The following is a 14,387-nucleotide window of genomic DNA, read 5'->3' as shown; positions in this document are numbered from 1 at the left end:
TTAAAAAATACGCTCTCCTTGAAAGCCCAGCACAGAGCCAAACATCACACAGCACAAAGGATCTGGAAAGATGTTTAGAAAGTAGGACTGCACAGAAAGTTTGGAACTTGAATTAGGAACCAAACTGTCAACGATGTGTATTAAGATAGGACACCAGTCCAGAAACCTATCCTTTGGCAATATGCTGAAATTAAGGCAACAAAGGCACATGACAGAGGCAGCCAACTTCAACCTCATCTTCCTGTTTTGAAGAGACTTTTGAGCCTTCCATTTCCTACAGACAAGCACAGTACATTTGTGTTTTCTCACAAACTAAAATAAAATCACTTTGGGTAAGTTCCTCTTGTATGGCTACCTACAACTCAACATAGAGAGAGGCATTCCTATGTCTACAACTAAAATATGGATGTTGCTACCATGAGTGCAGCTCATGGCCACTTCAATCATTTAATAAATATGAATGTATATGATTCTATGAACTTTGATAATTTCAAAGTTACTGGTGAGCATTCCACCTCCTCCTGGTTGAGTAGGTTGAGGTTCAGGTTGAGCAGAGGGGACAGAAAAACACCTCATTCCTGACAGAAGCCAACATTAAGGGTTGATTCTCCCTAAGAAGAGTCATTGCAGTGAATCACCACATTCAATAGAATGAATCTCCCTTATTCTCTGCCTGGCAGGAGGTGTTGAAGTGTCTGCCTGTATGTCTGTTCACATGTAGTATTATGTCATCCATGACTACACCTCAAAAACATTAACACTTTTGTACTTAGAACAGTTACACAGCGGAAAGAAAAGGATTTCCTCCATTTTATAGATATGATTCGGAATCACAAGGAAATAACAGGAGTTGTGTAAAGTTAGTTACCTGCACACTAAAATTTGGTGCCATATAGACTTTCCCAGCACAGATGTACACAGCCTTGGTCAGACACTGGCACTTGATCTACTCTTTTTCCAAGCTGCAGGAAAGAGACAGAGCAGAGCACTAGGCTAGATGATAGTACTGGGACAGGGACCCATGCTAACACTTTTTAGCACTAGTTTGGGCTGTGCCATCACACCCACAGCCAGTCTGTGGCAGAACTGAGAAGCATGTTGAAGCCTCCTGAATCCAGCGTTGAAAACAGGAGCTTCCTTTCTCCCTGAAAAGCCCTGATAATCCTAGAAATTCAATTTTTTTATCCCAGAGCAGAGAGAATTTCTAATCCTAGAGTGATGCCCAGCATTCTCTTGATAATATACAGTGCAACTGAGAAAGGCAGTAAGTAGACGGGGTTTATTTATATCCATGAGTGACTGACACTAGAAAGCCAGGACAGCTGACAACAGAAGGCCAGCCTTCCCTCCCCCATCTTTTGGGCACAATTTCATATTGGCTTGCTGGACTGGGCAGGCTAGGGAAAGCAGCAGTTCCAAGTCATGAAAATTTCCTGGAGGGAAGTACATACAAACAGTACATACAACTGAAGGTATGTAGACTTCACTCAAACAGTGAAGTCTACCTGCATGAAAAGAGCAGTGAGCTGCCTCATTAACAAGTGAAGAAATAGTAGTGGAAGCCAGCATGAGCCTTCCTGCTCCCCATGTTACACAGAAGACACCGGATGGACTCCTCACCCCGATTGCTACTGCCCTTCTGTACTCGACAGACTTAATTCTGACTTCTTTTATTCAGCTCCCTACTCCCTCGTTTGTTGTGGCGCTCTCTTCTCTGGCTCTTCCCCATTTCATTTCACAACTTCAGACACTCCTTTTACCCTATTCACACACATTTTGGCTTCTATTTTTAGTCTCAGTAAAATAATGCCAGATGAAAACAAAATCCAATTTGGATAGGCAAAGTCATCCTCTCTATAGGTAGCTTAATGCCAAAGAGCCAGATGCAAGACAGAAGTAGCCAAGATATTATACAACCTCTCCCCAGTCTTTGCACACCTGATCTTGAATGACATTTCCAACACAGCAAGGAAATACAGGCAGTTCACCATCTACTACTAACTACTGAGAACAAGCAATGCTCACCAGTCAGGAAAAAATGCCAACTGCCTGAAGTCATTACTTATCCTGCTTCAGAGTTTTATCTGCGTCTGTCAGAAGTGAAGGCTCCTAAAATTCAAGCTAGGTTCCGATTTCTGGAGACTGTCCTTTCTTTTTTCTCTTGATTTCCCAGTGGTCCTGGGACTTAAAACGTCCTTTCAGTGGCATGAGACCAGTAGCAACAGGAAAAAGCTCCTTCCTTTCATAAAAGAAAGGCAAAAAGTTGACTAAAAGTGTGAGAGTCAGGCTGCTCTCACACGTTAAGGAATAAATGTCATTTCTGATCTTTAGAAGTGAACACTGACCCCCAGCTCCAGCTGAGAGGCAATGGCTGAGCTGGACATTACCTTAACATCATCTGAGAAGGGCCTGGAATGCTCCTTTTGGCAGAGCTTTACACTCTGATGAGATTTAATGAGACTTACACACAGTTTTCTGATAACTGGATAAACTCGAACATAGTCATGCCCTGTTGGTAATTTATATCTATTTTAAAGGTGTTGGTTAGAGACATCAATATCTGCTCATTGCTAGTCATAAAGTAACTGCTCCCTGCTCCTTGAGAGAGTACCAAGAAATGGGGTCTTTCTTTACCCTTCTCTCCTTTCCCTTCTGGTCCATCTGGTACTACAGGTCTTTATCTGACCTGGGACAGACGCAAGAACTATAGCAGGGAGAGAAATTATTTTCCCCCCTTCCTGTTTGCCCTCTTTATGAAACTGTGGAAGTCAACAGGGGAGAGAGAGAGAGGAGATCCAGAATGTTTTCATGATGCATGAAAGAACAATGGCTTTAGGAAGATAATTTTAAGAACAAACGTGAATCCAAATATCCTCCATTGTACCTGATTCTTTGCCCACCCAAAAAGGGAGGCACAATAGTAGGATTCACCTCAGGCTCCACTGTGTTCTGAAATATGATAATAAAACAGAGTGATTTCATTTCTCAATAACCCTTTGTGTGCAGGGAGACAGCACTACAGAGAGAGATGCTGACAGAATGTTATTACTGCTGTTGACAAAGGCATACAGATACAAGGTGAGAGGCTGCACTGGAGAAGGTTGATGCAAGGTGCTGGGTATGACACTGCTGTTCCCTTTCAGTGACCCACCCCGAGCTTCTCAGTCAGACAGGTGGTTCCGGAAGGATTTATGTGGAAGAGCTCATCATTACTCCATTCCTGGACTAGTATAAGTAATGAGGTGACACTAAAAGTTGCTGGTTTATGTCATAAGATATCTTGCGCCTGAGTAGTCAAAGTAGTCTGAGGTAGAGGTTACTCGAGGTGGCCATTTGAAGGTCACCTTTCAAAGTCAAGACCACTTGTGCAGTCAGTCACAGCAACAAGAGAGAACCAGAAGGGTGGCAAATGAAGACTGGAATTAACAGGATTAGTGGGAGGAAGAAGGCGTACCAGCAATGTGCTGTGCAGAAGCCCAAGTGATTTCTTTTCCCAGCTGCTCCTGATGAAGGATTGTGGTAAGACCAGCTGAAATCATAGCCAAAGTTCCTCTTGGGAATGTGGTAACAACATAAAAATAAATACATTGGTGTTCAACAATCTACTGCTTTCCGAGGCTGCAGGGGAGCCTGGCAGAAGCTGAGGAAGCCTGGACAAGGCTGGGCAGCTGGGAATTCCACCCTACTGTAGCAAATGGCTGGGAGTCTGACACAGGCCACACATAGTGGCAACAGTACATATCCCATCCCATCCCCACCCTTCACGTTCCAAGAGAGCTGAGAGACACTGGCTGATAAAAGAATCTCCAAATCCCAGTTTCTTTGTTTAGATCTGGCAAACAATAAAAAGTGACTGTATGTGCCTTGTTTAAATGCCTGTTGTGTTTAATTGCCTTTTTTTTTTTTGCTGGTGCAGGACAATTTTGAGGCTTGTACTTTTGCATACCTGCTAAAGGAATCTCTTCTTTCCTTAAGTTTGTATAAAAGAGGCTGCATTTCAGGAATAATGTTAATTTAAGCAGTGGGTAGACAACAGCCAGTCAGAGCTTAGCACCTCCAACATCAACTCTAATTTCAGGTCTCCAATAATAAGAAATATGCAACCTTCTTATGAAGGACCATACAATAATCTCGGATACAAAGAACTTTAGAAATACACATTCTATCTATAGATTTCCTGTAAAATTAAAAAAATCTGGAGCATGCTAGATGCAGGAAAGAGTAAGCGCAAAAGTGCTTCTTACTATCATTAGTTTGCAAGCAGGCTGCATTCATTGCTCTATACCAGACCACACTGCTTGCACATTCATCTTATTTAGATGGCGTTCAGACACTGCACTCCACCTTAGCCTAAAGAAGGAAATCACTAGAAAACTAAGAACAGCAGCCTGCCTTCTATATGGATTAGATCCAAACCAGTTTATTAATCTCCATATTCTTCAACTAGTCTCTTGGCAGTTTTAATCAGGATCCAGTTTTAAGTCATTACAGACAATGATACAGTTTATTTCAGAGTTGCATGCCTTCAGGACTTGGCATTCATGCAGATATGGAGGCCAGGTGAATGTCCAAAATAAACAGACAACTGTGCATCATCCTGCAACTAAGCTCAGACACAGACCTGGGAACCACAGGCAATAAAACTCAGTCTATACCACCTAGCTCAAGGAGTTTCCTCCCGAGCTTCAGATTGAGTTTTGACACTCACCTGCTGTATGAACTATTCTCAAGAGATCTAGAATGCAAATAAATTCGTTTTGGACTCATGCTTTAAACCAGACTAGGTAGAGATCTGAGACTTTGCATGAATTAGCAGTCTTCATTGCTGTTAAACTCAGGTATCATATTACTAACTTTTGCCTCCTCTGAGCAGTAACTCTAATGCTTTTTTCTTCTCTCAGCACATGTAGTGGAAGAGCCATGTGGACAACAGTATAAACATTAGCACAACAAAACTGCATCATTGTTAATCAGCCTGAGTATGAAAAGGTGAAAGTCCTGTCAAGTCTAGAGCCAGGTATCAGTCTTGCCCAGTTTCAATCACGATTCGTATGTGGTTGTAATTATATAGGTTATTAGCACATTCTATTTTTGCCATAGCAAAACAGAACGCCATTCTGTCTTCTGAAGCTTCTGAAAAAAAGCTTTTTTTCTTTTTTTAAAAGCTTCTGAAGCTTTTAAAATAAAAATTTCACAAACTCTTAAGACATTGTCAGCGAACAAAAGTGAGAAGCACAAAGATAGAAGACATCTCACTCATAGTTGCTGTTACCTTTACAAATCAAACCAAACCAAATAAAATCAGCTGGGGTCATCACCTTGTGCATCTACTCCACAACTGCACTGAGGGGTTAACTATACTTTCAGATTATTCCTGTCTCCGGGCTCTCGCAGACAGACCCCAGCTCTGGAACAGAGAAGGTGCCTGGGACTATGCTGTTGTCTTTTCATTAAGTTTCCTTCATCCTCTGTTCTCCCTAAAACCTGCTCTGTGTTAGTGTTTTCAAAAAGGAAGAATAATAAATATAATAAATATCTAATTAGGGGGTCTTCCACATAGCTACAGAATTTCCTTGATGTTTCTTGCCAGTTGTTCAAAAGCTAAATTCTGGTGGAAAAATGACACCTTTTTTACCTAGAACTTCATTTTCTTGAGAAAAAGAATTCACGCACTATTCACCTAATGCCACAAGAGAGGAACACAGAAAGTAAACCAGCAAAATATGACAAAATGTCTCCATACACCTTACATTGTTAACATATACAGTAAGAAAAACGACCAGCCTATAGGCTCCTTCCTTCATGACCTGAACTCACCATAGCAAACACAGCCTCATAAAGACAACCTGAAACTGAACAACCCACCATGCTACTAAGCTTAGCTGTTACTCAGCAAGCTGTATTCTGAGGAAGACTTGGAAGAGACAATTGATTTCTCAGTTCACAATCACTCTATTTCACTAATGGTAATTGAATTGCTAAATTCCATGAAGCAGGAAACAATCAGTGTAATGCTGAGGGACCCTCATATTAACACAGAATAAAAAAAGCAATGTGACAATGGCTGCATTTTCAGAATGACTGACAACCCACTAGTGGCTGGGTGTTCAATTTCAGTGAAAAATTAGGTCAGAAGCATTTTGAATGTTACCTAGAGGTAGTAATTCTTAGTATTTCTTTAACAGAATAAATCCTGTTAAACTTTCAGGGACTTTGATAGGAGACTGTCTGTTCAGACACTACAAATAACCCCCGAATGATGGCTTGCAGATTTATCTTCCTGTCTGTAGATACTCATGAGAATCTCTGCCTTCTCTCTCATTATGCCAGTGGCACACAGGTGACACACAACTTCTGCCTCTCCACGAAATGAGGATGAGGCCACAGGGATGAGAGGCTGCCATGCTTTCATTGTAGTGGTGGCTTGTTTCAGAATCATGAGCTGCTTTGCAGAAATGATGACTTTATTCTCCCCTTTTATTTCATCTCAAGTAATCTGTCCTCAAGAGCTGGAGCCCACTGCACAACAGTATCTATAACTAGTATTCTCCTACAGCTGCAGTACTAATCACCAGTGAGCTGTTTTCTGGACAATCTGGTTAAAAGTTTCCATACTGCCTGATTCTCTCTTCCTTTGAGCATCATCTTTACTTTTGGTTAGATCATCTGAGACACCTTTACGTTTCTCTGCAGAGCCCCGTAGCTACCCTCAGATAGGCTGTTAGAGGAGAAGGCCTAGTCAAGCTTCTCAGACACTTTTGAACATTTGTGTGTGTGTGTTTATACAGAGGTTCTGCCCAGTTCTTCTTTTATCTCTGCAACTTTTCACAGCCTATCTTTAAATGCTTGCAGTTTATTCTGTTATCTGCTTTATGGCTTGTGTCTCCAACCGCTCTAGCTGGTATGTAGGACACTAAATACCTGCGAAATAGTAACCCCAAATAAGCTGCTGATGAGGGAAATCAGGGCCCTACTGTAAGCAATCAATGGAGAGAGTGAAGAAGAAAAACAGCTGTTCCTGCAGCAAGGACCAGAGTAGTTTGAGACACACAGACTGGGCACAGCAGACTCTGACGCATACCAGTGGCTTGGTGCAAAGCTGAAGAAAATATCATTCCCCAGTTTCCAAGAACAAACATTTTGCTCTAGTTAGTTCAATTGCCATAATATTTAGCACTGTTCTCGGAGCTACACACCTCTTCTAGCAACAAGGAAGCATGGTTCTGCTAGCCTACCCCTAGCCAGACTAGGGTTCTATCTAAGCCCTCACACTCTCAGCTAAATAAAAGGCTAAACCCTTTGTTTCAGCTTCAGAGAGGATATGTTTAGTGCAGTGCAGCTAGCCTAGTCCTACAAAAGGAAGCATGAGCTGAAGTTCTCTCTTCTCACTGGATTACAAGTAGTCCCAGAGAGGGAGACTACCCTGAACTTCATAGTTGTAATATAGCCTATATTCTTCTGCAGATCTGGTTGTTACCTTCCATCATTAATATTATCAACAATCCTCACACATGCTCTGCATGAATATTCACAGAAACAGGGAAGGATAGAAAAATGCTACCTATAGTTATCACAGACACACGTTAACAACAATAGCACCCAGAGGAGACAGAGAGAATCTCTTGCAGCAATTAAAAAGACAGGGTGGCAACTGTGAGAGTGCTCTTAAAACTGTGAAAAAGACGGCAGAATTCAGCACACAAACACTTCCATGTAAGTCCACTCAGCAAACCAGCTTGGTCAGTATATTAAGAACTCAATTTTTACATTTACTTGTAAATTTATGTGTAACCTTGCTATATATTGTACTAAAAACTCAACTTGAACTATACAGTAAACCAGAACTTTTGCCTCAGCTACACATATACTACAGTGTTGACATAATTTTATTTATTTTGATAATCCCATTATATTCCTTTCCTACACTGTCACGTTCCAATGTGCTGTAGGGTCTTTTTTATTGACTATGGCTATAGTCACCCTATAAAATTTCTGGTACGATAACTGGAGTTTTTGGCAGGTGGTAAAACATAGGAGGCAGTTTGGAACTGTACGATAAGTGCATTAGCTGAATGTTTGTGCTAGACGATCAGCAATAAAATCACTGACATTAATAATGGAAATGTCATCTTTAAGTTTCAGAGCTAAATACCCAAGAGATGAACTGGGTAGTTCACCTGTATGCAAACTTTTCTTTCAGCCTGGGAAAACACAGAGATCACTGCATTAGTGATACTCAAGTCATGTTTTCAGGGTTTTCACAGCAAAACAAAAGGTCAGAAACATGATTTTTTAAAGCATTCTAGACCATAACTTGCCCACATATTTCATTACAGCACCATCACAAATTACTGTGGGCCATGGGTAATACACGTTCATCAAGACTACACTCTAAATGCTAATAGGTCTGCAGCAATGAAAAATGGATTGGGTCCTTATTTACTGAGACCTTAACAGCATATAAACCTGTCTGAATTAATTAGCCACTAGGAAATGATGAAGATTTGATTCTATAAGTCTCAGTGATTCTCCTCTGGGAACTTTTCACCGCTACTGATTGTCTTCACTATGCAGCTGATTTGCAAGTCTCAACTATGTCTTTCTGAACTAAGGGGCTTTTCTACAAGACTGAAGAAAAATGTAAAGAATGTCCTGGCCCTTTATTATAGGCCAAGATTAAAGAACAGAGCATCTTTGAGCCAAAGCCTAAAGCAAAGAGAAGCCATTTTAGCCAAGTTTTTTTTCCCAGCCACATTTTTAGGGATCTTCCTCTTCCAACTCTATGAAACTCACTCTTTGCTCCCTTTTGTTTAGTCTTTTTTAATCCCAGGCAGAATAAATTCCCTGCACAGCTGAACCCAGACAGTTACCTAGGAACCACTACATGCAGGGTAGGCAGCTGTGTTTCTTCTTCTCACTGAGAAAGTCTTTCCCTGACAGTTCTTGAGAAAGATGAAAACCTCCCAGCATGCCCAGCCCCACTTTCCTGGTCTTCGGCACTGGCACTCACCTGTGGAATTTGTTCCTGGCTCACAGGATGCAGCACTGTGAAGGGTGTTCTGGAATCCGTTCAGTTGCTTTTCAGTGGAGGTCACCCTAACAGGTAAAATCATCAAATTAGACAGAGATAAGAAGGCACATATCAAGGAAGAATAAAAATCTCAAATAAAAAAAATTAGAATTATCCTAGTTTACATAATCTATAATCTCACTGGGATTGTAGCTATGAAGCTGTGCCTGAACATGGTATGAAAAAGGCAGTGATAGCAACTGACTCCAAAAAGTCACAGCAAGACAGATGAACACTCAAGCCACCAGCAAGACTTTGATGTGCCTAAAACACTTAATTGTCCCACGTGCTTGGAAGATGATTCTGGATGATAAAGGAAACAGTAAATGGTATTGGACTACCAAAGCACAACTCAACTAGTAATGCTGTGGTCACCTTATTCCAGTGATTTGAAGTAAAATGACTAAGCGACCAATGCACACGCTGGCAAAAAACATGCTACATTCAAAAGTCCTTGCATCTTGACTCATCGGAAAGAGCTCACTTCGGCAAGATTTCTCACTTATCTTGGAAACCGAGACCCACAGGATGCATTTAATCTCTAGTAGTCCAGAGCCAGTCCTCAAGCAGATACTTTATGCAAACCCGCCTGCATTTATCTCAGCATTTGAATTACAGCAAAACTATATTCTGTGGAGTACAACTGCACTTCCTTTAACTGTTACAAAGATTCATTACCAAACTGGGACCATACTCTCCCACATAAAAAAATGGGTCTACCCACAAGGCGAGGTCAAGATATACAGCTGCAATGATCTATTCTGTCCTCAAAATCTATACAATTGATCCATCTATTCTTGGTTTGTCCTCTCCTCCCTTAACCCTCCTTGCCATTCTTCTTCCTGCCCAACTCTATTCTGATCACTCCAAACTTCTGCATGGATGCGCCTGTCTGTCTGCCAGAGTCGTCCTTCACTCACTCATCTCTGCAGTGTTAAACAGTTACTGTCAGCTCTTCCCCAGAAGCACCGTAATCTCCAATCCCCCTGTGATGCCCTGATGACTAACAGATCCAGGCACACGTGTGCAGTTGCTATAGTTCTGTCCAAAACCTCTTGTTTTCAGATTTCAGAGTCAGCAAGTTGCCAGTAATCCAGGTGCTCCTGGTAGCTAAAACCCCAGTGAGGGACTCCTGTATTTTATCTCAGGTGAATTTTAGTGAAATAAATTGGAGTCCATACAGGAAGGGAGAGGGATGCAGATATGACATTTGCAAAACACAGCCTCTTACTTCAGGCAGCCATAATTTGAAATGCTATTGTCAAATGAGGTGCCTGTTTCTATGTTTATTGTTTCTTGGAAAGAATTTTGGATCTGTACTCATGGTTTCTTTTGCTGCTGATACTGCATGGTCCTCTTGGGAGCTGAGAATCCAGATAGATCTTTATGCTTCGTACATAGAGATTCCTTGCTCATAATTAGCTGTCCACTTTGTTAACGCAGTACAAATGACAGCCAAATTCAGCTCACCCTTCTGTAGGCAGAATGTAAGACTAGTCGTTGAAAATGTCATGAAGAATGCCAGCAAGTACAACAACAACAAAATGGGGAACAGTCACATTTCTACCTTAAATTGTGGTTTATGTTTAGAGAATCTCTTTCTCGAGACTTGCCCTCTTTTTTCTGCCTTGATTCTTGCAGTTTCAACTGTCATCTCCATGCAGCTCATTCTAAGATCTGCTACTGGGTCATTGGTCTTCCACTACGCTAAGCTCACCCCTCAAGTTCTCTCTGCTGTCCTGATGGAAGCTCCAGTGCCAGAATATATTCACTGCTTAAATTGAGTTAATCCCTTTCCACTTTCTTCTTCCTTGGGTTGGCTGAAAACCTACTGCCTTTCTCAGTTTCCTGCTTTTAATGTCCGTGTTGTTTTTGCAAAATTTATACGTTCTTCATTTCTTCTTCTTCAATACTAATAAAACCACTGTCCCCACTGTACCCTCCACTTAAATACCTGTCATTGCCCTTTCCTGTCTCTTATACAGCTAACCCCTCCTTGAAACTGATACTGATTTCCTTCATTTAGGCACTATAAACCAGCCCTAAGATGCCAAGCCTTGGTCTGAAAATTTTGAGGACACACTTGTTCCACAGGTGACAAAGAAATACTTTCTTGACTAAATTTTGAATAGATTTGTTTTAACAACCTATTTCCGGGACGCTATGAACACATCTAATGGTCCAGGAGGGACAGAACTGACACTAACAAATTCACATCACAAAAAGCCCAGGTTTGACAAGAGGACAGCAACAGATGTGAAGACCCAGAGCTAGGGAGGCTTGTTCCTCCTTGTTGCTCTTGGACAGGGTATCTCCACATGTGTATCTGTGTGTATGGTCTGAGGCTAGCCAAGGGCTAAGAGCTACAGGTCTAGTGAGCCCAGCTGTGTCAGGGTGTTAAATCACGGCACGTCTCTCAGATGCACTGCTTTGCTGCCAAAAATGTCTAAGGGTCAGGCAGCCTGATTAACCCAGATGCTCAGGAGCTAAAAAAACAAGCATGCTGCAGTACAGCAGTAGCAAAAAAGTGAAAGGAGTTACAGTAACAGTTACATGCTTGCTCTCCTGCTGCCTGTCCTCTTTTTATGGGTGCTTGGTTTGTATGTGTGATGTACCCAGCTCGCTTCAGATGCTACAAGCATGCCTATGAATAAGTACACATGGGCAAGACAGGACACAAACCAGAATCACAGTGTTTTACAGGGCCTGCTCTGTGGCCATCATCCCACTTTTGGCACATCTGCCAGGCTTGGCCAGCCTACCCTAGAACAGCTGGCTACTGCTGTATCCAGTTGCAGTCCGGACTCCGCCCTGCCGTGGGATGGATATCCTGAACCCTGCAGAAATGCATCACCTCTACCCTATTTCTGTACTAGTTACAACAGAGCAGAACTTTGGCTCTTCTGCTTCTGGCACCATGCAAAGCAACTATACAAAAGAAGAACAAGGTGTAGAAAGATTTTGTGGTGTTGGGACTTGAAGGGAATATTTGTTTCGAAAGGCTTCCTGAATAGAGTTATTGGGAATGACATTTACAGAGAAGTTCAGTACAAGAAATTATGCCATGTTGATCAACATCCCCAATAGTTTGTGATATTCCAGTCTATTGCTGGTAAACTCAGGGATGATCTTGCGCTCTCTCTCTCCCTGATAACATCTTTAACTATATGCTCCTTTTCTCTGCCTGGCATTTCTTCTCCTTATATGCAGTGCTCTAACGTTGACCATTAACTGAATTTTTCTGAGGTTTTTTCTTTGACTGAGTTCTGTTCACAGGCTGTTCAAGGCCTTGCTCTACTTGATGCTGTCAGAGAGCAGGTTTCTGAAAAGTTATGACAGGAATGATAGCACAGAAATTTGTATTTATTGTGACTTAGTCATTCCTAAAAGCAGAAAGATTTTCTGTCTACCATCTGTATCAGTTCACTCTGGGTTCTGACAGTTGACCTAATATATTTTTCTATGTTGCATGCTGTCATCTGTAACATGAAGATTCAATACACTAAATTCCGCTTCCACGGACATCTGCTTCATTCCACAGCTTATTAATACTGTATCTGTGACCTATATCTCAAAATGTTGCTATCAGCAGGTCTCTTCAGGGTTCACAGACCTGCCAATAGTAGTGGCAACATGAGCAGTAGAAAGGACCCAGTCTGACTCTTGGAAAGAAAGAAGAGCTTCTTGTGTTAGTTGTTCTTTCTACTTATGATATGAGCACATTTAAGCAAAACTATGGAGCCCCATGAGACCATTTTATGGGGCTACATTTCAGCATAGAGCTACATATTAAACCATTTCTCCCAGTTAGTCTTTTTCCACACCTTAATATGGGCCCAGTTTTCCACTCTGTTAGCTTAAGCAAGGAGTCTACTTTGGACAGAATCCATTATAAAGTCAACCTACCACCTTTTACAAGTTGAGAGACTGAGAAAACAAGAGAGGCCAGGAACTGAAGAGGCAGGACTGAATTATCTGGCTGTTCCATCACTTTTTTCCTTTATGTTTTAACCAGGGAAGTGTCCAAGTTACTAGATAGCTTTTGAATTAGTCAGTAATGTTCATCTTTAGCATCTCATTCTGTTTGTAGTTGAGTTTTCTACTTCTTATTCTTTTCTTCCTCTTCTGGAAGCAACGTGTGCTGGCTGGGAGAGAACTGATAATGCATGCAAGGAAGAGATAGGGCAAAGAGACAAAGTTGATTTTTGTTTGTCTTCACGGTCCAGTCTCTGGAGAGAGTCTACCAACAACTTTTGAAAGATGATCGTTATTACAATGTTAAACAAAAGCCAGGCAGTGCAAGAACAGACAGAGAAATAAGGTCTGGCTTACCGAAATATATGAAGGTAAAAAAAAAAAAAAAGAGACACGAGAGCTTTAACAGCATGGGATTAGTTTCAGTGAATCTTGTGGAAATAATGTATAGCACTGAGATCTTCTTTGAGGAGAGAGGTCAGGAAAACAGCCAACAAGTATTAGGGGGTGAGAGTGGGCAGCAAATCAAAAATGACCTGACAAAGAAATGAAGCAGCCAAAAAGCCAAAATTAGATTAATATGGAGAGGGATATTTGCCATGTCGTAAGCTAAGGATATGGTAGTCCCACACTGGAAAAGTACAATTCTGGGTGCCACAATGCAAGCACTCTGACAAACTGAAGAAAATACAGTAAATTCAAGACAATTAAGGACTTGGCAGGTGGAACTACTATCTGAGGTTAACAAAACCTCAACAAGTCTAAGCAACATTAGGAAGATCCAAAAAGTAGAAGAATATTCAAACAATGAAAAGTATTTGGAAGGGAAACTGTTTAGAGTGGTTCAGGAAGGAGGAACAACGTACAACAGGATGAAACACAGTAAAAATTCAGGTTGCACATCAGGAGAAACTTTCTGATAATAAGGCTGTCTAGATTCTTAAATAGTCTTCTGTGGCACATGGTGGGGCTTCTGCCACTGGAGTCTTTTGAAAGCAGACTACACACAGTGTCCAAGAATACAGAATAACCAGGGACTGTTATAGAACAGGCTGGAGCATGCAAGACATCTTTTTCTTCTCTAATCTATATTTCTTTGACACAGAGGCTTCTCTCCATTCACTCTCCTCTGTTGATGCATCACTGATCTTTTCCTGACAACAATGATTGGATTAAATTAGACTGAGACATAGCAGTTTTTAAACGATCAGCTCTCAGTATGCTGGAAATATAGCTGGGCACTGCTGTTTTCCATGTAAGTGAAAAAATGTTACTGCAAGATCCCATGAATGGCAAGAATGGGTTTGGAGCCTCATGCTGGAGACTGAAAGGCAACTTGGAA

General features: G+C 41.4%; 1 protein-coding gene across 5 annotated transcripts in view; it reads right to left on the bottom strand.

The window, feature by feature from the left end:
- Positions 1–14,387, bottom strand: part of TTLL5 (tubulin tyrosine ligase like 5) — a 150,530-nt gene that overhangs the window by 9,150 nt on the left and 126,993 nt on the right. For all 5 annotated transcript variants that reach the window (XM_075425856.1, XM_075425855.1, XM_075425858.1 and 2 more), the window contains one exon: positions 9,011–9,096. In XM_075425856.1, coding sequence (XP_075281971.1) covers positions 9,011–9,096 — 86 coding nt within the window. The remainder of the gene's footprint in view (positions 1–9,010; positions 9,097–14,387) is intronic.

This window comes from Opisthocomus hoazin, chromosome 7, assembly GCF_030867145.1.
Source record: "Opisthocomus hoazin isolate bOpiHoa1 chromosome 7, bOpiHoa1.hap1, whole genome shotgun sequence".
NCBI lineage: Eukaryota > Metazoa > Chordata > Aves > Opisthocomiformes > Opisthocomidae > Opisthocomus > Opisthocomus hoazin.
Note: the sequence above shows the minus strand (reverse complement) of the source record. Positions and strands in the feature narration are given on the sequence as shown.